At 49.1% G+C, this 20,377-nt stretch overlaps 1 protein-coding gene across 1 annotated transcript in view; it reads left to right on the forward strand.

The window, feature by feature from the left end:
• The first annotated feature begins 858 nt into the window (after positions 1-858).
• The window catches only part of LOC135214664 (THO complex subunit 6 homolog), a 69,084-nt gene continuing 49,565 nt past the window's right edge, over positions 859-20,377 (forward strand). Inside the window, exon 1 of the mRNA XM_064249001.1 lies at positions 859-1,113. Within this exon, the coding sequence (XP_064105071.1) occupies positions 998-1,113 (116 nt within the window). The 5' untranslated portion in view covers positions 859-997. The remainder of the gene's footprint in view (positions 1,114-20,377) is intronic.

Genomic DNA, 20,377 nt, shown 5'->3' on the forward strand with positions numbered 1-20,377 from the left:
TGGAATTTGAATTTTTAAGTAACTCATCAGCGTTTACAAAGATAGTCATAGACTAAGTAGACTTTATTTAAATGAATCTGGAGTAAGATACCTTATTAGTCACATTTTGAGAAGAAGAAAGTTTGCATATACTACCACGTAGTACGTACTACCGTGTTGCAGGGTAAGGTCTGATACAGTATTGGCTTGGTCAGTTATATTGCAAAGAAGTCTTACACATTATTTAACATTTTTACGTTATGTTGCTGCATAAAATTCAAGAAAAGGGCGATTCAACAATATACAAATATAATGACGATTATCTGTTAAAGTATTCATGATTTCAAACAGTCTACAAAGGATTTCACAGAAATATATCAAAATGTGGAGATGGTTTTTTAAATGTCTCTTGACCAGAATAACAACTTTTTGCTCGCCCAAAAGCCAACATCTAACCATGAAAAATAATTAAGCAAACAGAAGCCATTTGTTAAAAGTAATTCGAAATCATAGAAATAGCTAATAAATCAATATCCGGAAGACAAATGATAAGCGAAATGATTTTTCAAATGATGAATGTCATTTGGAAATCAAATCCCTTAATGTCTCAAGAACCACAAAAAGACTCCTGGAAAAAAAAATTAATAAAAATGAAAATAACCCGATTGTTGGCATTTTAATTGTCTTATAAAGTTCGTTGTAATATACGTGCAAACATTATAAGTGATACCTATACTTGTCACTGATGAAAGTTTATTAATGGGAAATGCCTTTCGCATCACTTTACCTTTTAAATGTGTTAATGGGTGATATGTCTTTTATCATTCTACCTAACAAGCGTGTTAATTGCCTTAAAGTAAGTAATGAAAGCTATGAAGAAGAAGAAGCGCTGGAGACGAGAGTCTACTATAAACAAAGCTTCTTTCTCAGCATCCGACGGACCGACACGCTTACCGCAGCCATATCCTGTACCAAGTTACCGGGTGTTGATTCCCATTAGGATAACCTTATATAAATCATGGTACAACAACAAACGCTGAAACACCTTTACCAGACCATTTACAGCCAAGCTGTATCGGCAGAATGCGGCCTTCTTTCAATCGGAAACAGCGACGGGAAATTGTACATTTTTGAGTAAGTAGTACTATAGCCTACCTAGTAACCCAGATTAATTTTCCGAGATATGAATTTTCTATACTAGCACAAGGCCATCTTAATCCTATAACACCAAAAGTGTAGCTAAGTATACCCTTATAAGGCTACTACATACCTACTAGGATAAAAAACCGCATGGTACAGGGGTAAACCATGTACGATCAATGTGTACAACCCCAAAAAAGTACATTATAACGCGTCCTGACACCGGAGATGGGCATCAGTCGCGACTTGTTGTTGGTGAGAAACGGAGCTAAAGAACTCTACTCTCCGTTCGAAGTACTAGGGTTTAAAACATCACAGCAGGCCAAACAGGCCACCTACAATCAACGTTTGCCACCCTCCGAAAAAGTACATTATAGCCCTAACGCGTCTGACACCGGAGATGGGCATCAGTCGCGACTTGTTGTTGGTGAGAAACGGAGCTAAAGACCTCTACTTCTCCTTTCGAAGTAAGTATTTTCTCCAAAGTTAGAAATTCTAAGGCCAAATTTTAAGATTTAAACAGAGGGTACTGAAAATGGCGCCCACGGCAGTGGAAATCTCACCAAAACGCTTTAGAAATTTTTACTTACAACTAAAAATGTTTCGAAGATTGACGCCATCTCGATGTTTTACGGAGTCGCTTGTGTCAACAAAACTTTCCATTTCCTGTGATAAATCCGCACACCACTTGTACCCACAGACGCTGGAGCACTTTTGATCACAACAATCGGAAACACGATTTCTCACCAACAACAAGCCAGGAGTAAACAGCTGTTTTGGTAGAAACGATGACGAGAAGCGTGCTCTTGGCTATTTTTAAATAAGTAGTAAAACATCAATATTTTACATATTAATAAACATTACCTTAATATAATTTATCTAGCCCTAAATCCCCAAAACCGACACCAAAATTTACCACATTGGCAACCCTGTTACCTCCTATTCTGTCCGCCAGTTGGCCAAACACTGTCGTGACAGATACGAAAACCTTCCCTCAAATCAGTTGTTAACGAGCGCCCGTGTTGTTTACATCACGGCGCTCTTTATAAATTTCCTTAAACATTTTTGTGCCTTTAAAGCTTTCATTATTTGTTAAATGAAGACTTTTATATTGAATTACCACTCACGCATTACATCACGAAATAGTGAATTAACTTTGAGTTTCTGTAGTGGTTCTTATCTTAAATTACGAACTTTTTGCGCGACCCGGAACTACTGACCTGTCCAATTCTACAATGGATTACCAAGAAATTACGATGCTTCCTTCTGCCAGCAACATCAGGAACTGCCCGGTTTGTGGGACAAGGATGAGTAGCAGGGAGTATGAACCACATGACATTGTAGCTCGTGTCGTGGACAGGTTTGTGACTTGACTTCTCGTTGTGACGTATGTAAGCCCTGGTCTGACGAGGATATGACTGCTTATATGAAACGCCAAACAATCTTGCAGCGTAAAAGATTCGGTTAAGGAGAAAAAGAAATCGATTGCTAGAACTGTATCTCAACGAATTCTTTGACTTGGGCGCTCATGATTCTGGCTCTTCGGTTTCGGTATCGTACGACTCCGACTCCGAATTAATTGATGCTTTGCCCCCTGTACAACCGATAATTAGTGAAGTTATTTCTGATGTAGATTCGAAGATTTTGGCAATGGAAACTACCTGGAAACAGAATTTTAAGAAATTACAGCTTAGTCTAGATATGACAATTTGTCTAAAATTGCATTTTTCCTAACTATACAACCTGAGGTCCTTTTACAATAGGAAGGTACTAGCGGCAGCTGGATAGTCGTAAGCTTTCGAACAAGGGGTTCGGTAGTTAACTGCTTGTCCAACAGGCGCGCGCAGCGCGCGACTGGGAGGTAAACAAATCACTTTTGCTTTTGGCCCAAGCAAAAAACTGCAGTAGTGAGGGTGGCATGAGGTGGGGCTATGTGTAAAAGGACCTCAGGTTTGTATAGTTAGGAAAAATGCAATTTTAGACAAATTGTCATTTGTTCCGACACGGCATACAAACCTTCGGTCCTTTTACAATAGGAAGACTCACTTCTTGGTGGGTGGAATCTGAGTCTTTTGTGAACAGACTGGTGTTCGCCCAACCTTGGAAGCCTCCCTGGTCGTAAGAGCGAGGGAGGGATCCAAGCCTCTGTCCGATTGATCGGGGTGTGCACCGCCAGGATCAATGGTCAGACCATCTTGGACCGAGTTACTAAGAGAGAGGCATAAGCGTATCTCTTCGTTACCAGCAATGTAAGAACTTGTTCCTGTACAGGAGCAAAGTTAAAGTCATGGTTTTGACTCTTGTAGGCATCCACTTCCCCCCTTGTAGAAGGAAGTGGTGGATATTCTGCTCCCATCCCTCGTGAAAGGGATAGGATGGGGCTCTGTCATATAGCTCAACCCCGGCATCTCGTCCTTATCCAGCAGGGTGATGACCGTTATCCCTCTACCCACAGGTAGAGGGGAAGAAAAAGATAGAAAGAGAAGCCAGTCACTTTTCTCATCAACTATCTATTCATACAGCACACCAGGACTCGATGCTGTTCAAGCCTGCTAGGTCTGGGTTAGCTAGACGACGTGTTGAGCAGCCACCACGGGTCCTAAGGAAGCCGATCCAAGGACCTATGGGCAATATCCAAGAGGTATAAGGAAGTTGCCGGTGGTCTGGTTGTACCAGACCCCTGCCTTCCATACCTGCGCCACGGAGAAGTTCTTACGAAACGCCAACGAGGGGCCAATACTTCTGACTTCGTGAGTTCTCGGACGGGACGTAACGGATGTCGTCACTACCATCAGCCTCATACGCCTCCTGAAGACCTCACGCAGCCAGGACGAAAGAGTGTCTTGCTACTTCTTTCTTTGTTGACCCCGTTGCTAACGAAGAGGCGTTCGGACACTCAGGCCCGAGGTGTCGAGTTCTCTTCAGATAGCGCCGTAGCGTCCTCCCAGGACAAAGCAGCATCTCATCCACATCAATTATCTGCATGACGCTCCCGTACTCTCTTCGCCGATGCCAGGTCCAGCAAGACGAGGGTCATTGAGTTCCCTGGGTTGGCAAGACCTTTGGAAGCTGCTCCTAAAGCAAGGAGATCTCGAACGAGTTCGAGATGTCCAATCCCGTCAGTTTCAGGAGGAGCGACAAGGCGGCTCTGTATCCTTTGACTGTGGGAACTTAGAGGAGGCTTCCTCCGGCGGAAGAAGAAAAACAATGAGGAAATCTGCGACCTGCTGAAGAGTGGCTCTGAGAAGGAGATAGGCACCCCGTCTACGACACCAACCACCGAAGACGGCCGACTCTTCCCTGGTACACAGCTGCAGAGGACTGACGGACGTTTCCAGCCATCTCTGTTGCTGCGCTACGAAAAAAAGCTTCTCGTTTCGCAAGAGATGGTAGGGATAACAGCCAGCCGTGAAGACGTAGGACTGGACTGCTCGGTGGTACCGCTCACGAGTGTGGCTGGGCGAGAAGGTTGTGCCAAGGGGGAATCTCTCTCGGTTCTCTTGCGAGAAGAGCCAGCAGGTCCGGATACCAAATGGCCTGTGGCCATTTGGAAGCCATCAGGATCATCCTGAGATTCGGTGGGATGACCAATGCTCGACTGATCACCTTGCGAATCAGGCTGAACGGGGGAAAGGCATAGGCGAAGAGGTTGTCCCCAGGGTGTTGAAGAGCGTCCTCTGCAGCTGCCCATGGATCCGGCACGGCCGAGAAGAACACCTGGAGCTTCCTGATGTGCCGGATGGCGAACAGATCCTCGACTGGTCGCCCCCACAGGTCGAAGAGCCTTTCCGCCACGTCCTGGTGTAGAGACCATTCGGTCCTTATCACCTGATCCCGACGGGCGCTGAGCGTGTCTGCTACTACATTCCTTCCCTGGAATGTTAGCGTGCCGACAGCTCTATTGAGTGTGCCCCCCCCCCCTGAGCCCACTCGTGCACCTGCCGAGTCAACTGGTACAACGGGAGAGACACTAGGCCCCCCTGTTTGTTGACGTAAGCCACCACCGTGGTGTTGTCGCACATCAACACCACTGAGTGTCCCATCAAGCGGTCCTGAAACTCTGGAGAGCGAGAAAACGCTGCCTTGAGTTCCAGTACATTTGATGTGAAGGTGCTTGTCGTTCTCGTCCCACACTCCTGAAGTCAGCAACTCCATCCAGGTGTGCGCCCCATCCCTCGGTCGATGCGTTCCTGAGAACAGCTGCATGTCCGGGGTGGGGGAGTGCGCAGAGGCACTCCTCTTAAGATGGTTCCTGTCGTCCAGCCACCAGGCTAGGTCCTGCCTCACCTCCTGTGTCAGTGACACTGGAAAGCTTGGGGGATCCGTCGCCTGCGACCAACTCTCCTTTAGTCTCCACTGAAGAGACCGCAGGTGAAGACGCCGTGAGGTACAAACTTCCTCGAGTACGACAGGTGTCCGATCACGACTTGCCATCGCTGAGCTACCTGTTCCTGCCGAGACAGGAACTGGTTGGCTGCCTCCCTGATCTGCTGATCCGCGAGTCTGCGGGGGAAAGACTCGCCCTGCTACCGTGTCGATCAGCATACCAGGTACTTCATCCTCTGCTTGGGCTCGAGATCGGACTTCTCGAAGTTCACCACGATCCCCAGATCGCGACAGAACTCGAGCAGTCGATCCCTGTCCTGTAGCAACTGCGAGCGGGAGCTCGCCAGGACTAACCAATCGTCGAGATACCTCATCAGACGTATCCCGTGCGAATGGGCCCAAGCAGACACCAGAGTGAACACTCGCGTGAACACCTGTGGGGCGGTTGAGAGACCAAGAAGCAACGCCGGCCTGAGCTGGTACACCGTCCCGTCGAGGATGAAGCGGAGGTACTTTCCAAAGGACTGATGAATGGGTATTTGTAGATACGCATCCTTCAAGTCCACTGAAAGCATGAAATCGTTCTCCCTGATAGAGTCGAGCACTGAGCGTGCCGTCTTCCATCGTGAACCGGGTCTGGCGAACCAACCGGTTCGGGGGAGAGAGATCTATCACTGGGCGCCAGCCTGTCGTAGACTTTTCCACCAGGAAGAGTCGGCTGTAAAGCCCGGTGACTGATCCGTACCGATTTCTACAGTTCTCTTGCTCAGCATGGTCTTGATCTCCTGTCTCAATGCTACGTCCTTCGATGCCCCTGGAACAGTACGCCTGCTGTTGGACCGGGTCCCAATGGCTGGCCAGGCACCCCCCACTTCCGGCAGCAGTGAGGGGGAATGCCGTCCTTCCACTGTGAACGTCGTCTGGTTGGGGCTGATCGAGACCTGACAGGAGAGAGCCGATACCGCTCCGACTCATTCCAGTCCTCGTCGAGGTCGAAACCATCAGGAGGACCGAAGGGATATATAAATACGATGTCCGAAGACACGTAGAAACGCCTCTGTCGCAGTAGAGGAGGTGAAGGAGCTTGTTCGACCGTCCTAGAAAACCGAGAGAGCCTTCTTGTCCGGAGACGAGAGACTACCTGGCTCAACCCAGTCGGCAAGCTCCGATCGCGGCAGAACCACCGTCGATTTGGATTCCCTTCCTCGCGCCCCAAAACGACTCGAGCCGAGACGTGGTCTGCTGGTTGGGAGCGGCGATCTCCCCGAAGTCACAGCATCTTGCAGAGTGGGACCGTTAAGCCCTTCGAACAAGAGCATATTCCGAGAACCTTCCTCCTAAGAAGGGGGAACAGCGACAGCCCTCTCGGTCTTCCCCATCCACTTGCGCATACGTCCTGGCCGGTCCAAGAACCGTGCCTGGCACGTAGGGCGTCGTGGTGGGATCATGAGGGGCGCACCCCTCACGATCACTCCTCAATACCTCGCTCCTCCCGGTGTAACCCGAGGAGGTTGAAGGTACGGGGGAGAGGCAGACCTGACGCTCCCTCGTCGCTCGCTGGCAGAAACCAGCAGGCTTGGAGGGCTGCAGGCGATCGTCAACCCGCGGCCACGATCGAGCTGCAGGCCTGGTCGAACCGTCTCGCTGTGGAGAACGGCTGGACTGAGCACAGCGGCCCCGATCTCGAGTGTCAGAAGAGCTGGTGCTGGTTGCCGTACCCGATCGCTCTCTGTGAGAGCGACGGTCAGGCGACCTGCAGGCTCCACTGTCGCAGTAGTGGAGACCGGTGCTTGTCCTCACGGCAACGTCACCAGGTCGCTGGTTCCAGGGGACCGTGGCTGGCACCGGCGAAACGGAGGACCTCTTCCCAGCCTCAGCCCGTGGTCGGTCGTTGGGACGTCACGGTCCCCGGGTATCCAGCTGTTCACCGCGAGAGTGAGAGCTGGTCTGGTGAGAGTCGCATGAGCGGCTGTCACCAGTCTTCCGCCCCGTGCCGTGAACCTGACGCTGAGCGGACTCAGAGGTCTGGTTCCTGGCTGCACGGTCGCTGGTAGGCGACCGTACACTCGGTACCTCCCGCGAACGAGAGGCCGAGACGGACCCTGATGCAGTGGCAGAACCACTGACAACCAGGCGAGGACAGTACCGGTGTTAGCCGGTACACCTCTGGTGGTCCCAGCGTAGTCTTCTTCCTTGCGGAAGAAGAGACGGGCCCCGCTCCCGAAGGAGCAGGAGGACCAGCGGAAGGAAACCATCCGTCCCACCGAGGTGAGACGGGTCCCGAGTAAGCTTCCCTGAGGAAGCTTCTTAGGAGGGAGGAGGCGACCTTCTTCTTCCTCGGCTGTAAAGCCTTAGAAGTCGAAGGGAAGAGGCGGCGGCCGACGACGATGAAGAAGATGAAGACGACGACCACGGACACCTTCCTCCTCTTCTTCGTCAGCTTCCTCAGGACAAGACGTAAGATTGCTATCCAGGGCGGAGCCGGGGCTGCTGTAGCCGAAGCCACAGGGCCCGGACGCACCTGTACAGACAGACCAAAGTCTGGGGTAGTACCACACGAACAGGGACGACATCAGCAGGTATGGGCATCTCAGGAACAGCAGGCACGGCCAGCACATCATCGGTAGGGACAGCCGCGCAGCAACGGCAGGAACAGCCAGCGCAGCAACGGCAGGGGACAGCCAGCGCAGCAACTGCATGGACAGTCAGCCCAGAATCGGCAGGTACGGCAGGCAGCACCGGAAACACAGGAAGTGGAGCAGCAGCCAGCAACATCCTGGTACCGGCGGCAGGTCCAGGGGCGAGTTCTAGGGCAGCGGAAGTGTGGTCGCTGCAGCGCGGCAACCACGAGCGGCGGCGGCACGCCCCCTCTCGGTACGGCGAACGGCACTTCACAGCGGCTGTAGGCAAGACTGTTACCACGTGAGGCGAGTACACCAGGTGAGGATGGACGTCGTCACCTGGTTTTGCGTGGTCACCAATCCATGGGTGGACGCAGTAGGCCCAGACATAGAACCGCAAGCCCCTGGACACCAGCACGCTCTGCAATTGGACAAGGACGCCCATACCTCACCAAGGTCCACGCTCGTTGGCAGTAGCACCTGCGGAAATAATAGTAGTAGCGATTAATGGGGGGGGAAATCCCCTCGTGCGGGGGTTTGATCCCTCCGAACGAGTGGAAGACCCCTAATACAATTGTACATCGGCACCGAGCGCCCTCCCCGCGCTCGACGGATCGGGCGAGGAGAAGAACGCCGATAACCTCCCCCCCCCCAAGGGGAAGAGCCATCTGTGGGAACTGAGCGGGGGGGGGGTCTCGTTCCCCACCCCCGCCACAGTACCCATGTACCCAACAACAAAATAAGAGCCCTAGAGCAATCGTGCCATCGGCACGAATACAAGGCATAAGGATCAATTCCCTGACTGAGCGGAACTTGAACCAAATAATATTGATGCAATCAATAATAAGGAACAAAATGAAAATGCATCTTGCAAAACGATTCACTTCACAATGAAAAAGGGCTCGGATCGAGCGCATTTGCGCCCTCGGTACCGAGCGCAAGGGTGAAAGGTTTCATTCCTTACCTTTATGGATCAAGGTTTCTGGAAACCTTGATCCATAATGAATTGATGCAATCAACAAATATATGAAAATGAAAAGACTACTGCGCTTGCGATTTCACTTCATACAAATAAAAAGGGGAAGGATCAATTCCCGTGAATAGCGGAACATTGATCCCAGTCAACAATGCAATCTCAATAAAAAAATGAAAATGAAAAAAGAACTGCACTTGCGATTTCACTTCATTCAAAATAAAAAGGGGGAAGGATCAATCTCCGGGTAAGCTCGGAAACTGATCCAAAATGAGTATTGCTACAATAAAAAATAATATATGAAAATGAAAAAGAATACTGTCCTTGCGATTCCACTTTCATACTGAATAAGTTTCCGTGCCGAGCGCATTCGTTCGGCAACGGGCATACATGTCAAAAAAAACAAAAATATAAATGAAAAGAGCACTTACTTACGATTTTCATCTACACATTTCCAACCCAATATACGCTCGGAGCGAGCGCTCGCCGCCCTCGGCACCGAGCATACACAATACGAGGATCATTCTGGGAAAATGAATTCCCGCAATTACGCCCTTCAGTCCCGGCACTCGGGTAATCGGAGGGCGTTGTGAACCAAGATCCTTTAATTCACAATTGAATTCAATGAAATGATTGTACTTACAATTCAGTTTCACTAGATACATAGAAAAAGAAAAACACAATCATGCGAAAGCAAACGACGATGAAGCGGGCAGAGAGCGATGATACACGTCCACACGCCAGCAGGCCGAAAGCAAAAGTGATTTGTTTACCTCCCAGTCGCCGCGCTGCGCGCCTGTCGGACAAGCAGTTAACTACCGAACCCCTTGTTCGAAAGCTTACGACCTATCCAGCTGCCGCTAGTACCTTCCATATTGTAAAAGGACCGAAGTTTTGTAGCCGTGTCGGAACAAAGAGATATTTCTGCTAAGTTTAACAATCTGTCAGAGAATTTTCAAGAAGCCTTTACTAGAATGTCGAACACACTTTTAGATTCATTTTCAGCTCCTCGTCAGGTACCTGTCGACAGCAACCATGGGTAACGGTGCGACAGATACCCTGGCTTGTGAACCCCGTCGTGGCGAAGGCCTAGGGGGGGATCCGGTCCGGGCAGGTTGCCTAACGAATCTTTACCCAACGTGTCCCTGTTAGTCCCGTAACAGTGCCAAAGGGCGCTTATTTAGGAGAAGGGGGGAGGGATATTAGGTCAGACCTAAGATAGCTAGTCGTCAGGATTTTACTTCAGAGGAAGTTTCTAAGTTAGGATCTGACGATGATGATGATGATGACGCGGATTATCGTGTGATATTGATGTTTCCTCGAATGGATGTCATGATGTAGAATTCAAGAAACTTGTTTGATTTAATTTTTGAGTTTTCTTCCTCAGGCGAGGCCTAAAGAGCAGAAGCAGCCTCCGCCTCGTTGTATTACAGAAGGGATTTTTCTTGACGGTCCTTCCCGGTCACGGGAATTTTTACGTTTTCCCTTTGCCCAGAGGTTCGCGAGAGTGAGGGCGGACGTTGCCGCTAAACTTTCGAAGGTGATCGGGGAAGGGAAGAGGAAGCTCTCTTCTCTTCTACGGACACCGGAGAGGAGTTTACCAGGTGGCGGATGATTCTTCATTCTCTCGACCCCCAAGCCAAATCCTGATTTTGTCCGACCTTTCAAGTCAACCCTTGCCTTCTAAGGTTCTTCGGTCTCTGTCTCAATTGAAGATTTTATTGCTATGGAGGCTGTTATGAGCTCCTTACAAGAAGCTCAATCCTTCAATATGTGGGTCCTCGGAGGGCTTTTAATGTATATCAAGGACTCCGGGTTTGTTCCTCCTGATGGCTCCTCTTTTTGAGAAATTCTGCTCATCCATTTCAATCGCTTCTGTACATCAGAACGAGCTTGCTGCTTCAATGCAGGCCTTTCTTGTTTCTCTAAGGCGTAACCTGTATTTGTTGCAGTTACCCTCCTCTGTATCGGAGATTCAGAGAACCCGTCTGTTGTCCTCTCTCCTTTTGGCGATTTTCTTTTCGATATTTCTGTGCTTTCTGAGGTTTTGAAGGAACATCAAGGTGATGCCTCTTCCCAAGCTCACTGGGCCTTATCAAGAGCTTTTTCCTCTGGTCTTCCTCCCGTTCCTTCAAGGAGTAAGCGTAAGTTTAGGACCAGATCTGTACCTTCTGCTCCAGAACCCAACAACCTCCTTCTGGCTCTTTTTTCCAGAGTACATCTCAGCTGCTGGTGCCTCTTCTTCATCCTCTGGTGCTCACCCTTTGAAACGCGGGAGAGGTTCTTGGCGTGGCTCTAAGGGCAGAGAAAGAGCTCAACCTCCAGGAGGACCTTCTTCTTCTTCTTCTTCTTCTTCCTTGTCTCTGCGTAAGAATTTTCGGAAGTAGGAGCTCATCACCTCGCCTGGAGACCGCAGTAGGAGCTTGTCTCTCCCGCCATTGGTCAGCTTGGCAGGGGAGAGCGGTGGATGCTTGTTGGGTGGTGGAGGTCCTGAAGGAAGGTTACGAGATCCCTTTTGTTTCCAGACCTCCACTTTCCAATCGTCCTCTCGAGTTCAGCAGTTTATTCCCTCACTCAATCAGGGGTCAAGCCTTGGAGAGGAGCTTTCGGCCCTCTTGGAGAAGGATGCCATAGAGCGAGTTCCTCCTTCTCCCGCCCGGGTTTTACTCTCGGATGTTTGTAGTTCTAAAGGCCTCGGGTGCCTGGCGCCCCATCATAGATCTTTCGGTTTTGAACAAGTTCATTCTAAAGTCCAAGTTCAGGATGGAGACGGTCCAGACGTTCTTTCATCCGTCAGGAGGGGGACTGGATGATTTCCATCGATCTGCAGGATGCTTATCTGCAAATCCCCATCCATCCAAGAAGCAGACCTTACCTTCGGTTTTTCACGGACTCGGGAGTTTCCAGTTTTCAAGACCCTTTGTTTCGGCCTCACCACTGCTCCACAGGTCTTTCTCGGGTGATGGCTCCTGTTTCAGCTATCTGCATCAGTTAAATGTAAGGATGCTTCGGTATCTGGACGATTGGCTAGTCCAGGCCGAATCTCTAGAGAAATGTCTCCGGTCGAGGGAGATAGTTCTGTCTCTTTGTGTCGAGTTGGGCATTCGTGTCAACTTCGACAAGTCCAATCTAATCCCTTGCCAGATCATGACTTATCTGGGGATTGTTTTGAATTCCCAGATTTTGAGGGCTTCTCCCGCTCAGAAACGGATAGACAAGCTTCTGAGTCTGATCGAAGAATTTTTGTCCTCCGTAACGCAGCCAGTTTCTCTTTGGAGGTCTCATCCTGGGCCATTGTCATCCCTCATCCAACTGGTTCCCGGAGGTCGTCTCAGAATGAGGTCCCTTCAGTCGACACTTCGCCAGTCATGGGATTTCGTGTCCAAGGACACGATAGTCGCCTCTTCTCCACAATGTCGGAAGGATCTCCGTTGGTGGATGCAAGTTCAACCGCCTCAAGTCAGGGACATCTCTTCTTTCGGTTCCTCCGTGGACCTAATGTTTTGGTCAGACGCCTCGGATCAAGGTTGGGGCGCACACCTGGGCTCCGAAGCCGCTTCGGGCCTTTGGTTAGAGGAGGAGAGGAGCATGTCAATAAATTGGAGGGAACTGAGGGCAGTGTACCTAGGCCTTCTTTCATTTCAGGAACAACTGTTGGAGTCGGTTGTCGCGATCTTTGTCGACAACACCACAGCAGTCTCGTACTTGAGAAACCAAGGCGGCACACAGTCGGATCTTCTCACTCAAGCAGCCCGATCAATCCTGTGTTGGGCAGAAGACAGGGGGATTACGTTGGTCCCTCAGTTTATCCTGGGCCATCACAACGTCTTAGCAGACGCCTTGTCGAGACCGAACGAAGTTCAAGGGTCGGAGTGGACACTTTGCCAGGAAGTCTTCGACAGCCTCAGAAGAAATGGCCTGTCACAGTCGATCTGTTTGCCACCCCACTGAATTTTCGGTGCCAGATATTCTTCGCTGTTACCAGACTCCTCAGAGTGCCGGGGACAGACTCTCTTTTGCAGGACTGGGAGGGACTTCAAGCCTATGCTTTTCCTCCGTTCTCTCTGGTGAGGTCAGTCCTCAACAAGTGAGGGCAACCAAGCGTCTGGATCTCACCTTGATCGCCCCCTTCTGGCCACAGAAGGAGTGGTTTCCCGACCTTCTGGAAGCACTGGTGGAACCCCCCATTCGCCTGCCAGAGAGACCAGATCTTCTCAAACAAACCCCCATTTTCATCGGTTCCATCAGAGCTCCCACGTGCTTCCATCTTCATGCCTGGAGACTGTCAGGAGGTTCTCCAAGCACGAAGGGGTTCTCCTCCAGAGTGGCGCGACAGTTTGGCTCTTGCCAGGCGGCAATCAACCAGAGTAAATTATCAGGCTAAATGGTCGGTTTACAGACGTTGGTGTAAGTCTCAAGGACATTCAATTTCTAGACCTCCTTACCGAAAGTAGCGGAGTTTTTTAGTTCATTTACATCATGACAGGGGCCCTGTCACCTTCGTGCATTAAGGGTTATAGGTCTATGCTTTCCTATGTTTTAAGGCAAGGCTTCCTGGAGATCTCTTCATCTTATGTCATTAGAGATTTACTTCGATCTTTTTCCCTATCTCGACCCAGGCCGCAGTGTTTCGCCTCCGACATGGGACGTTAACAAAGTCCTTCAAGCCTTAAGGTTCCCTCCGTTTGACCGGCTGAAATTCTGCCAAATTTAGGGACCTCTCTTCTAAGACATCTTCCTTGGTCTCACTGGGTACAGCCAAGAGGGTGGGTGAACTGCAAGCACACACTTTTCTGGTTGCCAGATCTGGACAAGACATGATTTTGTCATACCTTCCTGAATTTGTCGCAAAGACTGAATCGTCTGATAATCCCATTCCAGGTCTTTCGTACTGAAGTCGCTGGTCGACTTTGTTGGTAATTTAAATGAGGAATTAGTTCTTTGCCCTGTTAGGGCGCTCTCATGTTATTTACGCCGCACGAAGGACATTCAGGGTCGTCCCCGTCATCTGTTTGTTTCACCCCGAAATGTCAAGAGACCTATTTCAAAGAATGGTGTATCCTTTTTTCTCAGAGATCTGATCGTTAAAACTGGTGGTTCGGCTGCTGGGGAAGACCAGACGCCGAGAGCACACAGTATTAGAGCAGTTGCTACATCAGTAGCTTTTATGAAGAACGTCTCAGTCGCCAAGGTGCTTGAGCAGGCGACTTGGCGTTCTAATTCTGTTTTTTGCCTCTTTTTACTTGAGGGATATTTCTCTAGTTCTAGGCGACCTTCGTTCTTTGGGCCCGTTGGTGATGGCAGGACAGGTCGTCAGACAGGAGAATTAGGTAGTCTTCCTGTTTTACGTTTGGTTGCTACCTGTATATTATTCATTAATTTTTGTTTTGTTGTATATATTTTTTGTTTTCATACAATCAACTTACCTGTCAGATATATACATAGCTAAGACTCCGTCGTCCCCGACAGAAATTCAAATTTCGCGCCACTCGCTACAGGTAGGTCAGGTGATCTACCGGCCTGCCCTGGGTGGCAGGACTAGGAACCATCCAGTTTTCCCCTTTTTCTATCATATTTTCTCTGTCGCCGGTGGTATCAACATTGTTGTATTACCTCCTGACTTGGATTCTTTTTTCAAACATTTGATCAACGTTTTTCGGCTTTTTGGTGACGTATTTGGATCGTGTTTTGGCATTCGCTACTGTGGACTGTTTTTGGAATAACTCTTTTGGATTTTTCTCAGTATGTCTGATTCTAATGTGAGTGTGAGAATGTGTGTGAATGTAGGCTGCAGGGTGAGGATACCGAAAGCTTCGGTTGATCCTCACACTGTATGCCGTAAATGTAGGGGGGTTCAGTGTTCTGCTATAAACACTTGTAAGGAATGCGAGGGTTGAATGCAGAAGAATGGAAGATTTGACTTCTTATTTGAAGAAGTTAGAGAGGGATAGAGTTAGACGACTGAAAGGTGTGAATTCAAGGCCTATTGAGCCTTTCACTGATAATTCCTTTAACCCTACTACTGTAGATTCTCCCTATAAATAAATCATTCTCAGAGTGTCTTTTCGGATTCGGCATCGGAAATCGCCAATCTGAAAGCGACTATTCGAGACATGAAGTCCAAGATGGCGGACTCGAAAGGTAAGGCTAGTGATAGTGAACATTTTGTTTTAGTGACGTGAGTCCTATCAGTGTTGTGGAGGGGGCGTTTGATCGTCCCTGCGCGCTTTCCCAGGCCTAGACCTCCTTCCAAGCTCACATGCCCAGAGGAGAAGGAAAGTCGAAAGCCTTAAGGAGGTCGTGGGGAATCCCCAACGGTCAGACGTACCCTTCAGCTAGCTTTGCTTCATGGCAGCCAGCTCAAAGGGCGCTATAGAAAAAGCGTCCTTCGCGAGTGTTTCTCGTCCTCTCCCTCACCTAAACGAGGGTGGAAGGAGTCGAACTTATCGAGGACCGCTGAAGCGTCATATGAAGCAAGACATTGATTCAAGCGGAGCGCTTCTCGGATGACGCCCCGTCTGCTATTAAGAAGGCGAAGGTGGCGTCAACGTCATCTGACGCTTATGAGGAAGTACCCCATCATGCTTCTTCCCAGAGTGATGACGAGAGGCGTCATGCACTAGACGTAGGAGAAGCGTCAAGAAAGATTATTATGGCGGTTCAGGAACAACTGTCATCTATGTGGGAGTTTTAGCGCCCCGTCGGAAGGAAGTGACGCTTAATTAAGAAGTCTCGTCTCTCGCACCTGCTCGAAAGACGTTCTTTTAGAAGTGAAGCGTCAATTCAAGCGGATCTTAGACGTGACGCTCCGTCCAAGATTGTGACGCCGAGTAGGAAGCCCTTAGAGAGCGAAGCGGTCTTCCAGAACGCGAAGCGTCATCAAGACGTCAACTAGAGGACGTCATACATGACGCTCGGAGAGCGGGAAGCGTCATACAAGACGTCTTCTAAAGCAGCTGAGAGAAGCCGCAGGTTGTGACGCCTTCCAAGTCGATCAAAAACGGGAAAAAGGAAAGACTTTCATTCCCTTAGCCCCTCTCCGATCAGGAGTTTGTCTCCTCCAGAAGAGGAAAGTTCTGAAAGGAGAACAGAAACTCAGGATTATCACGAGTTGAGAGCAAAACTCGGATTGATGACGATCATGGAAGAGAGGGCTTGTCCAACTATAAGTGTTGACTACCCTGCTTCTGGAGGAATACGGAGACGAGTTGACTCCGGTGCTGCTCCTCCTTCTCCGCGCTCGCTTCTTTTCGAGTGCGAAGGCGAAGAAGCCTTCGTCTTTCTGAAGATGAAGCCCACCATCTCGATGAAGCGGGCTTTACACGCCTTAGACGCCTGGATGAAGTCGAAGAAAGACTTAGTCAGGACAGTATTTTGCATGCCTCCAGCAAGGTTAGCTGGGAAAAGAGGCATATGGTACAAGACGGGGAGGATATGGGTATCGCTCTCCCTTCTACTACAGAGGCAGACTTTTCGACGTTAGTTGACGCTTCAAGGCGTCCAAGTCTTAATTCTGCTCGCATTACATGGAGTATTTCGGAACTGGATCATCTCCTCAAGGGACTTTTCCATGTATTGGAAGTCTTCAACTTCTTAGATTGGTCCTTGGGGGGTGATGTCCAAGAAAGCTCACGATTCGCAGGGAATCGAACCTGAAGCCCTGTATGCCATTTTGTCTTGCATCGACAAAGCAGTACAGGATGGATCTTTGGAAGTCTCTTCATTATTTGGAGCAGGTCTTTTGAAGAAAAGGACAGTGTATGGCGCCTTCTTAACAAAGGCAGTCTCGCATGCTCAGAGGGCAGCTCTACTATATGCAACCTCTGTCGGACTATTTGTTCCCTTCTAGTAGTGTAAGGACGTAGCTCACTCTTTAACTGAGAAGGCGACACAGGATCTTCTGACGCAGTCAGCTAGGAAAGAAGAAACCTGCTTTAGTTTCGGACAAGAAAGAACCTAGCACTTCTATGCAGCCCTTTCGAGGTGGTCGATCTCCAGACCTCCCGCAAGAAGGAAGGCTCCAGAGAGAAGAGGTAGGTCCGCCTTTCGTCCCTTTAAAAAGGGAAAATGAAACATTTCTCCTCCAAGCACCAGTAGGTGCCAGGCTCCTGGGATTCGTGGAGGCCTGGACACTGATGACGCAGACGCGTCTTCACTAAATATCATAAGGAAAGGATATCGTATCCCTTTCCTGAGAATTACTCCGCCCCTAACGTCAATACCAATGGGAACTATCAGCCAAGTACAAGGATGCCTGTGCTGAGGGATACTCTTCGATCGATGGTGGAACAAATGTGGGACAAGAGTGCAGTAGAACTAGTAACTGGATCAAAACTCCCCGGGGTTTTACAATCGCCTTTTTCTAGTGGCGAAAGCCTCGGGAGGCTGGAGACCAGTACTAGACGTCAGCGCTCTGAACAAATTTGTTCAGAAGGAGAAGTTCTCCATGGAGACTTCTGCTTCAGTCCTAGCGTCATTACGACAAGGAGATTGGATGGTGTCTCTAGATCTCCAAGACGCCTACTTTCACGTCCCGATCCACCCTTCGTCGAAGAAGTACCTCCGTTTCATGACGGGGGGAAGGATCTTTCAGTTCAGAGCCTTTGTGTTTTCGGCCTGTCCACAGCTCCTCAGGTCTTCACAAGCCTGATGAGGAATGTGGCGAGATTTCTTCATCTCAAAGGAGTGAATGTCTCGATGTACCTAGCGACTGGCTCATCAGGGCCAGATCGGAGAGACAGTGTTTGGAGGACCTAAAGTTAACTCTGGATTTGACCAAGGCGTTGGGATTGCTTGTGAACCTCGAGAAGTCTCAGCTGACCCCCAGACAAGACCTAGTCTATCTGGGATTCGGATGGATTCTCGGGGTTTTCGAGTTTTTCCTTCGCAAGAGAGAACCGCAAAAGGTTTGAGGATAATCTCTCTCTTCTTAGAGAAGCAGCAAACGTCAGCGAGGGAATGGTTGAGCCTTCTGGGGACGCTTTCCTCGCTGGACAATTCTTCCCTCTCGGAAGACTTCATATCCGTCCACTTCAATTCTTCCTCAAGAAGTCTTGGAGCTGGAAAAAAACGGACAACTGTCGGACGTTTTTTTTTTCCCATTCAGTTGGGAGGTAAAGGCACACCTACAGTGGTGGTTGCTACCTCTGGAAGAGAAACAAAGGGATCTCTCTAAGATCACAGAACCCAGACCTAGTGTTGTTCTCCGACGCGTCGGAGACGGGTTGGGAGCGACATTAGGCTCGGAGGAAGTGTCAGGCACCTGGGAACCAGCACAGGTGTCCTGGCACATAAATTGCAAAGAGCTCTTCGCCGTACACCTGGCTTTGAAGAGCCTAGAACCTCTGGTGAGAGACAAGATAGTGCAAGTAAACGTGGGACAACACCACCGCACTTGCCTACATTCGGAAACAGGGAGGGACACACTCTCGTTCCTTTACGAAACTCACGAGGGACCTATTACTTTGGACGTCTCACAGGAACACTACTCCCTGCTGACAAGGTTCGTACAGGAGTAAGGAATGTGAGGGCGGACAGGCTCAGCAGGAGGAACCAGGTCCTTCATACAGAATGGACTCTGCACGAGGAAGTGTGTCTCGATCTCTGGTCTCTGTGGGGAACTCCTATGTGGATCTCTTCGCAACATCATTTCAAAAACGGCTCCAGTGTTTTTGCTCGGTCGTGGAAGACCCAAGAGCAATTATGGTAGACGCCTTCCTGCTAAACTGGTCTCGAGTGGACGTTTACGCTTTTCCCCCATTCAAAATCCTGGGGTTAGTATTGAAAAAGTTTGTGGCGTCAAAAGAGACGAGGATGACTTTTAATAGCCCCCTTTGGCCGGCCCAGGAATGGTTCACGGAGGTGGTAGAGTGGATCGTAGACTTTCCAAGATCCCTACCAGAAAGGACGGATCTTCTCAAACAACCACACTTCAAGAGGTACCATCAAAACCTCCCCGCTCTCGCTCTGACTGCCTTTGACTATCGAAAGACTTGTCAGAGCGAGAGGCTTTTCCTCGCGAAGTGGCAAGCGCGATCGCGAGAGCTCGCAGAACCTCCACTACGAAAGTATACCAGTCGAAGTGGGAGGTCTTTAGAAGGTGGTGTAGAGCCAAGAAGTTGCCTCCTCCTCTACCTCTATAGCGGAAATTGCTGATTTCTTGCTATTCCTGAGAGTAAAATCTCATTCTAGCCGTATCCACAATAAAGGGATACAGGAGTATGCTCTCGGCTGTATTCAGGACAGAGGTTTAGATCTGGCAAATAACAAAGATCTCCACGATCTCATAAGATCTTTGAGACTTCAAAGTCTAAGGAACCAGTACCTCCGAACTGGAACTTGGACGTAGTCTCAAATATCTGTCTTCGGATAGATTCGAGCCTCCGCATCGGGCATCATTTAGAGACATAACTAGAAAATGCCTATTTCTTTTATCGTTAGCGACGGCAAAAAGAATTAGTGAGTTACAAGCTCTGCAGGATAAAGTAGGATTCAAGGGAGACTCGGCGATTTGCTCGTTTAAGACTCTGTTTTTAGCGAAAAAAACGAGAATCCCACGAATCCCTATGGCCTAGGCATTCGAAGTCAAAGGAAGGTTCTAGTCTCGTAGCAGAGAAGCAGAGAGGTCTCTATGCCCTGTTAGAGCTCTGAAGTTCTATCTTCAGAGGAAGCGTCAGTTGGGAGGCTCTAGACAAGGTCTTTGGTGCGCGGTAAAAGACCCCACAAGACTGATGTCAAAGAATGCTCTAGCGTTCTTTGTAAGAAACGTCATTACGGACGCTCATAAGGTCTGTCCTGACGAACAATTACAACTACTGAGGATAAAGCTCATGAAGTAAGAGCGGATTGCGACGTCTCTCTCGTTTTATAAGAATATGTCGCTTAAAAAACATTATAGATACGACATATTGGAGATGCAACTCAGTATTTGCATCTCATTACTTGAAAGACGTGCGTGTGACGTATGAGAAGTGCTTTTCTCTAGGTCCTATCGTATCGGCAGATACGATTCTGGGTACGGGAGCCGACACCAATCCTTAAAAATGTATATTACTGTTCTTCTGTTTGGATATGGTCGAGAATCTCTTCGAAACAATGGAGGATTCAGGCTCGCCACGGGCGGCCGTCTATGTTGTTCATAAGAGAATTCTCGTCATATCCAATTAGTTGAGTATAATTTTTTTTGAAAAATTATGTATGTGCGTTAGTGGTTTTGAGTTACGGTTGTTGTGACGAGTTCGGGGATAACTCCGTAACAACCTTAGTTCTAACACATGGTTAGGATCAGGTGGTCGGGATTGGTTGTGTGCTCCTTCATAAGGTGTATTGTCATATAAGT

The sequence above is a fragment of the Macrobrachium nipponense genome, chromosome 46, assembly GCF_015104395.2.
Source record: "Macrobrachium nipponense isolate FS-2020 chromosome 46, ASM1510439v2, whole genome shotgun sequence".
NCBI classification, from domain to species: Eukaryota; Metazoa; Arthropoda; class Malacostraca; order Decapoda; family Palaemonidae; genus Macrobrachium; species Macrobrachium nipponense.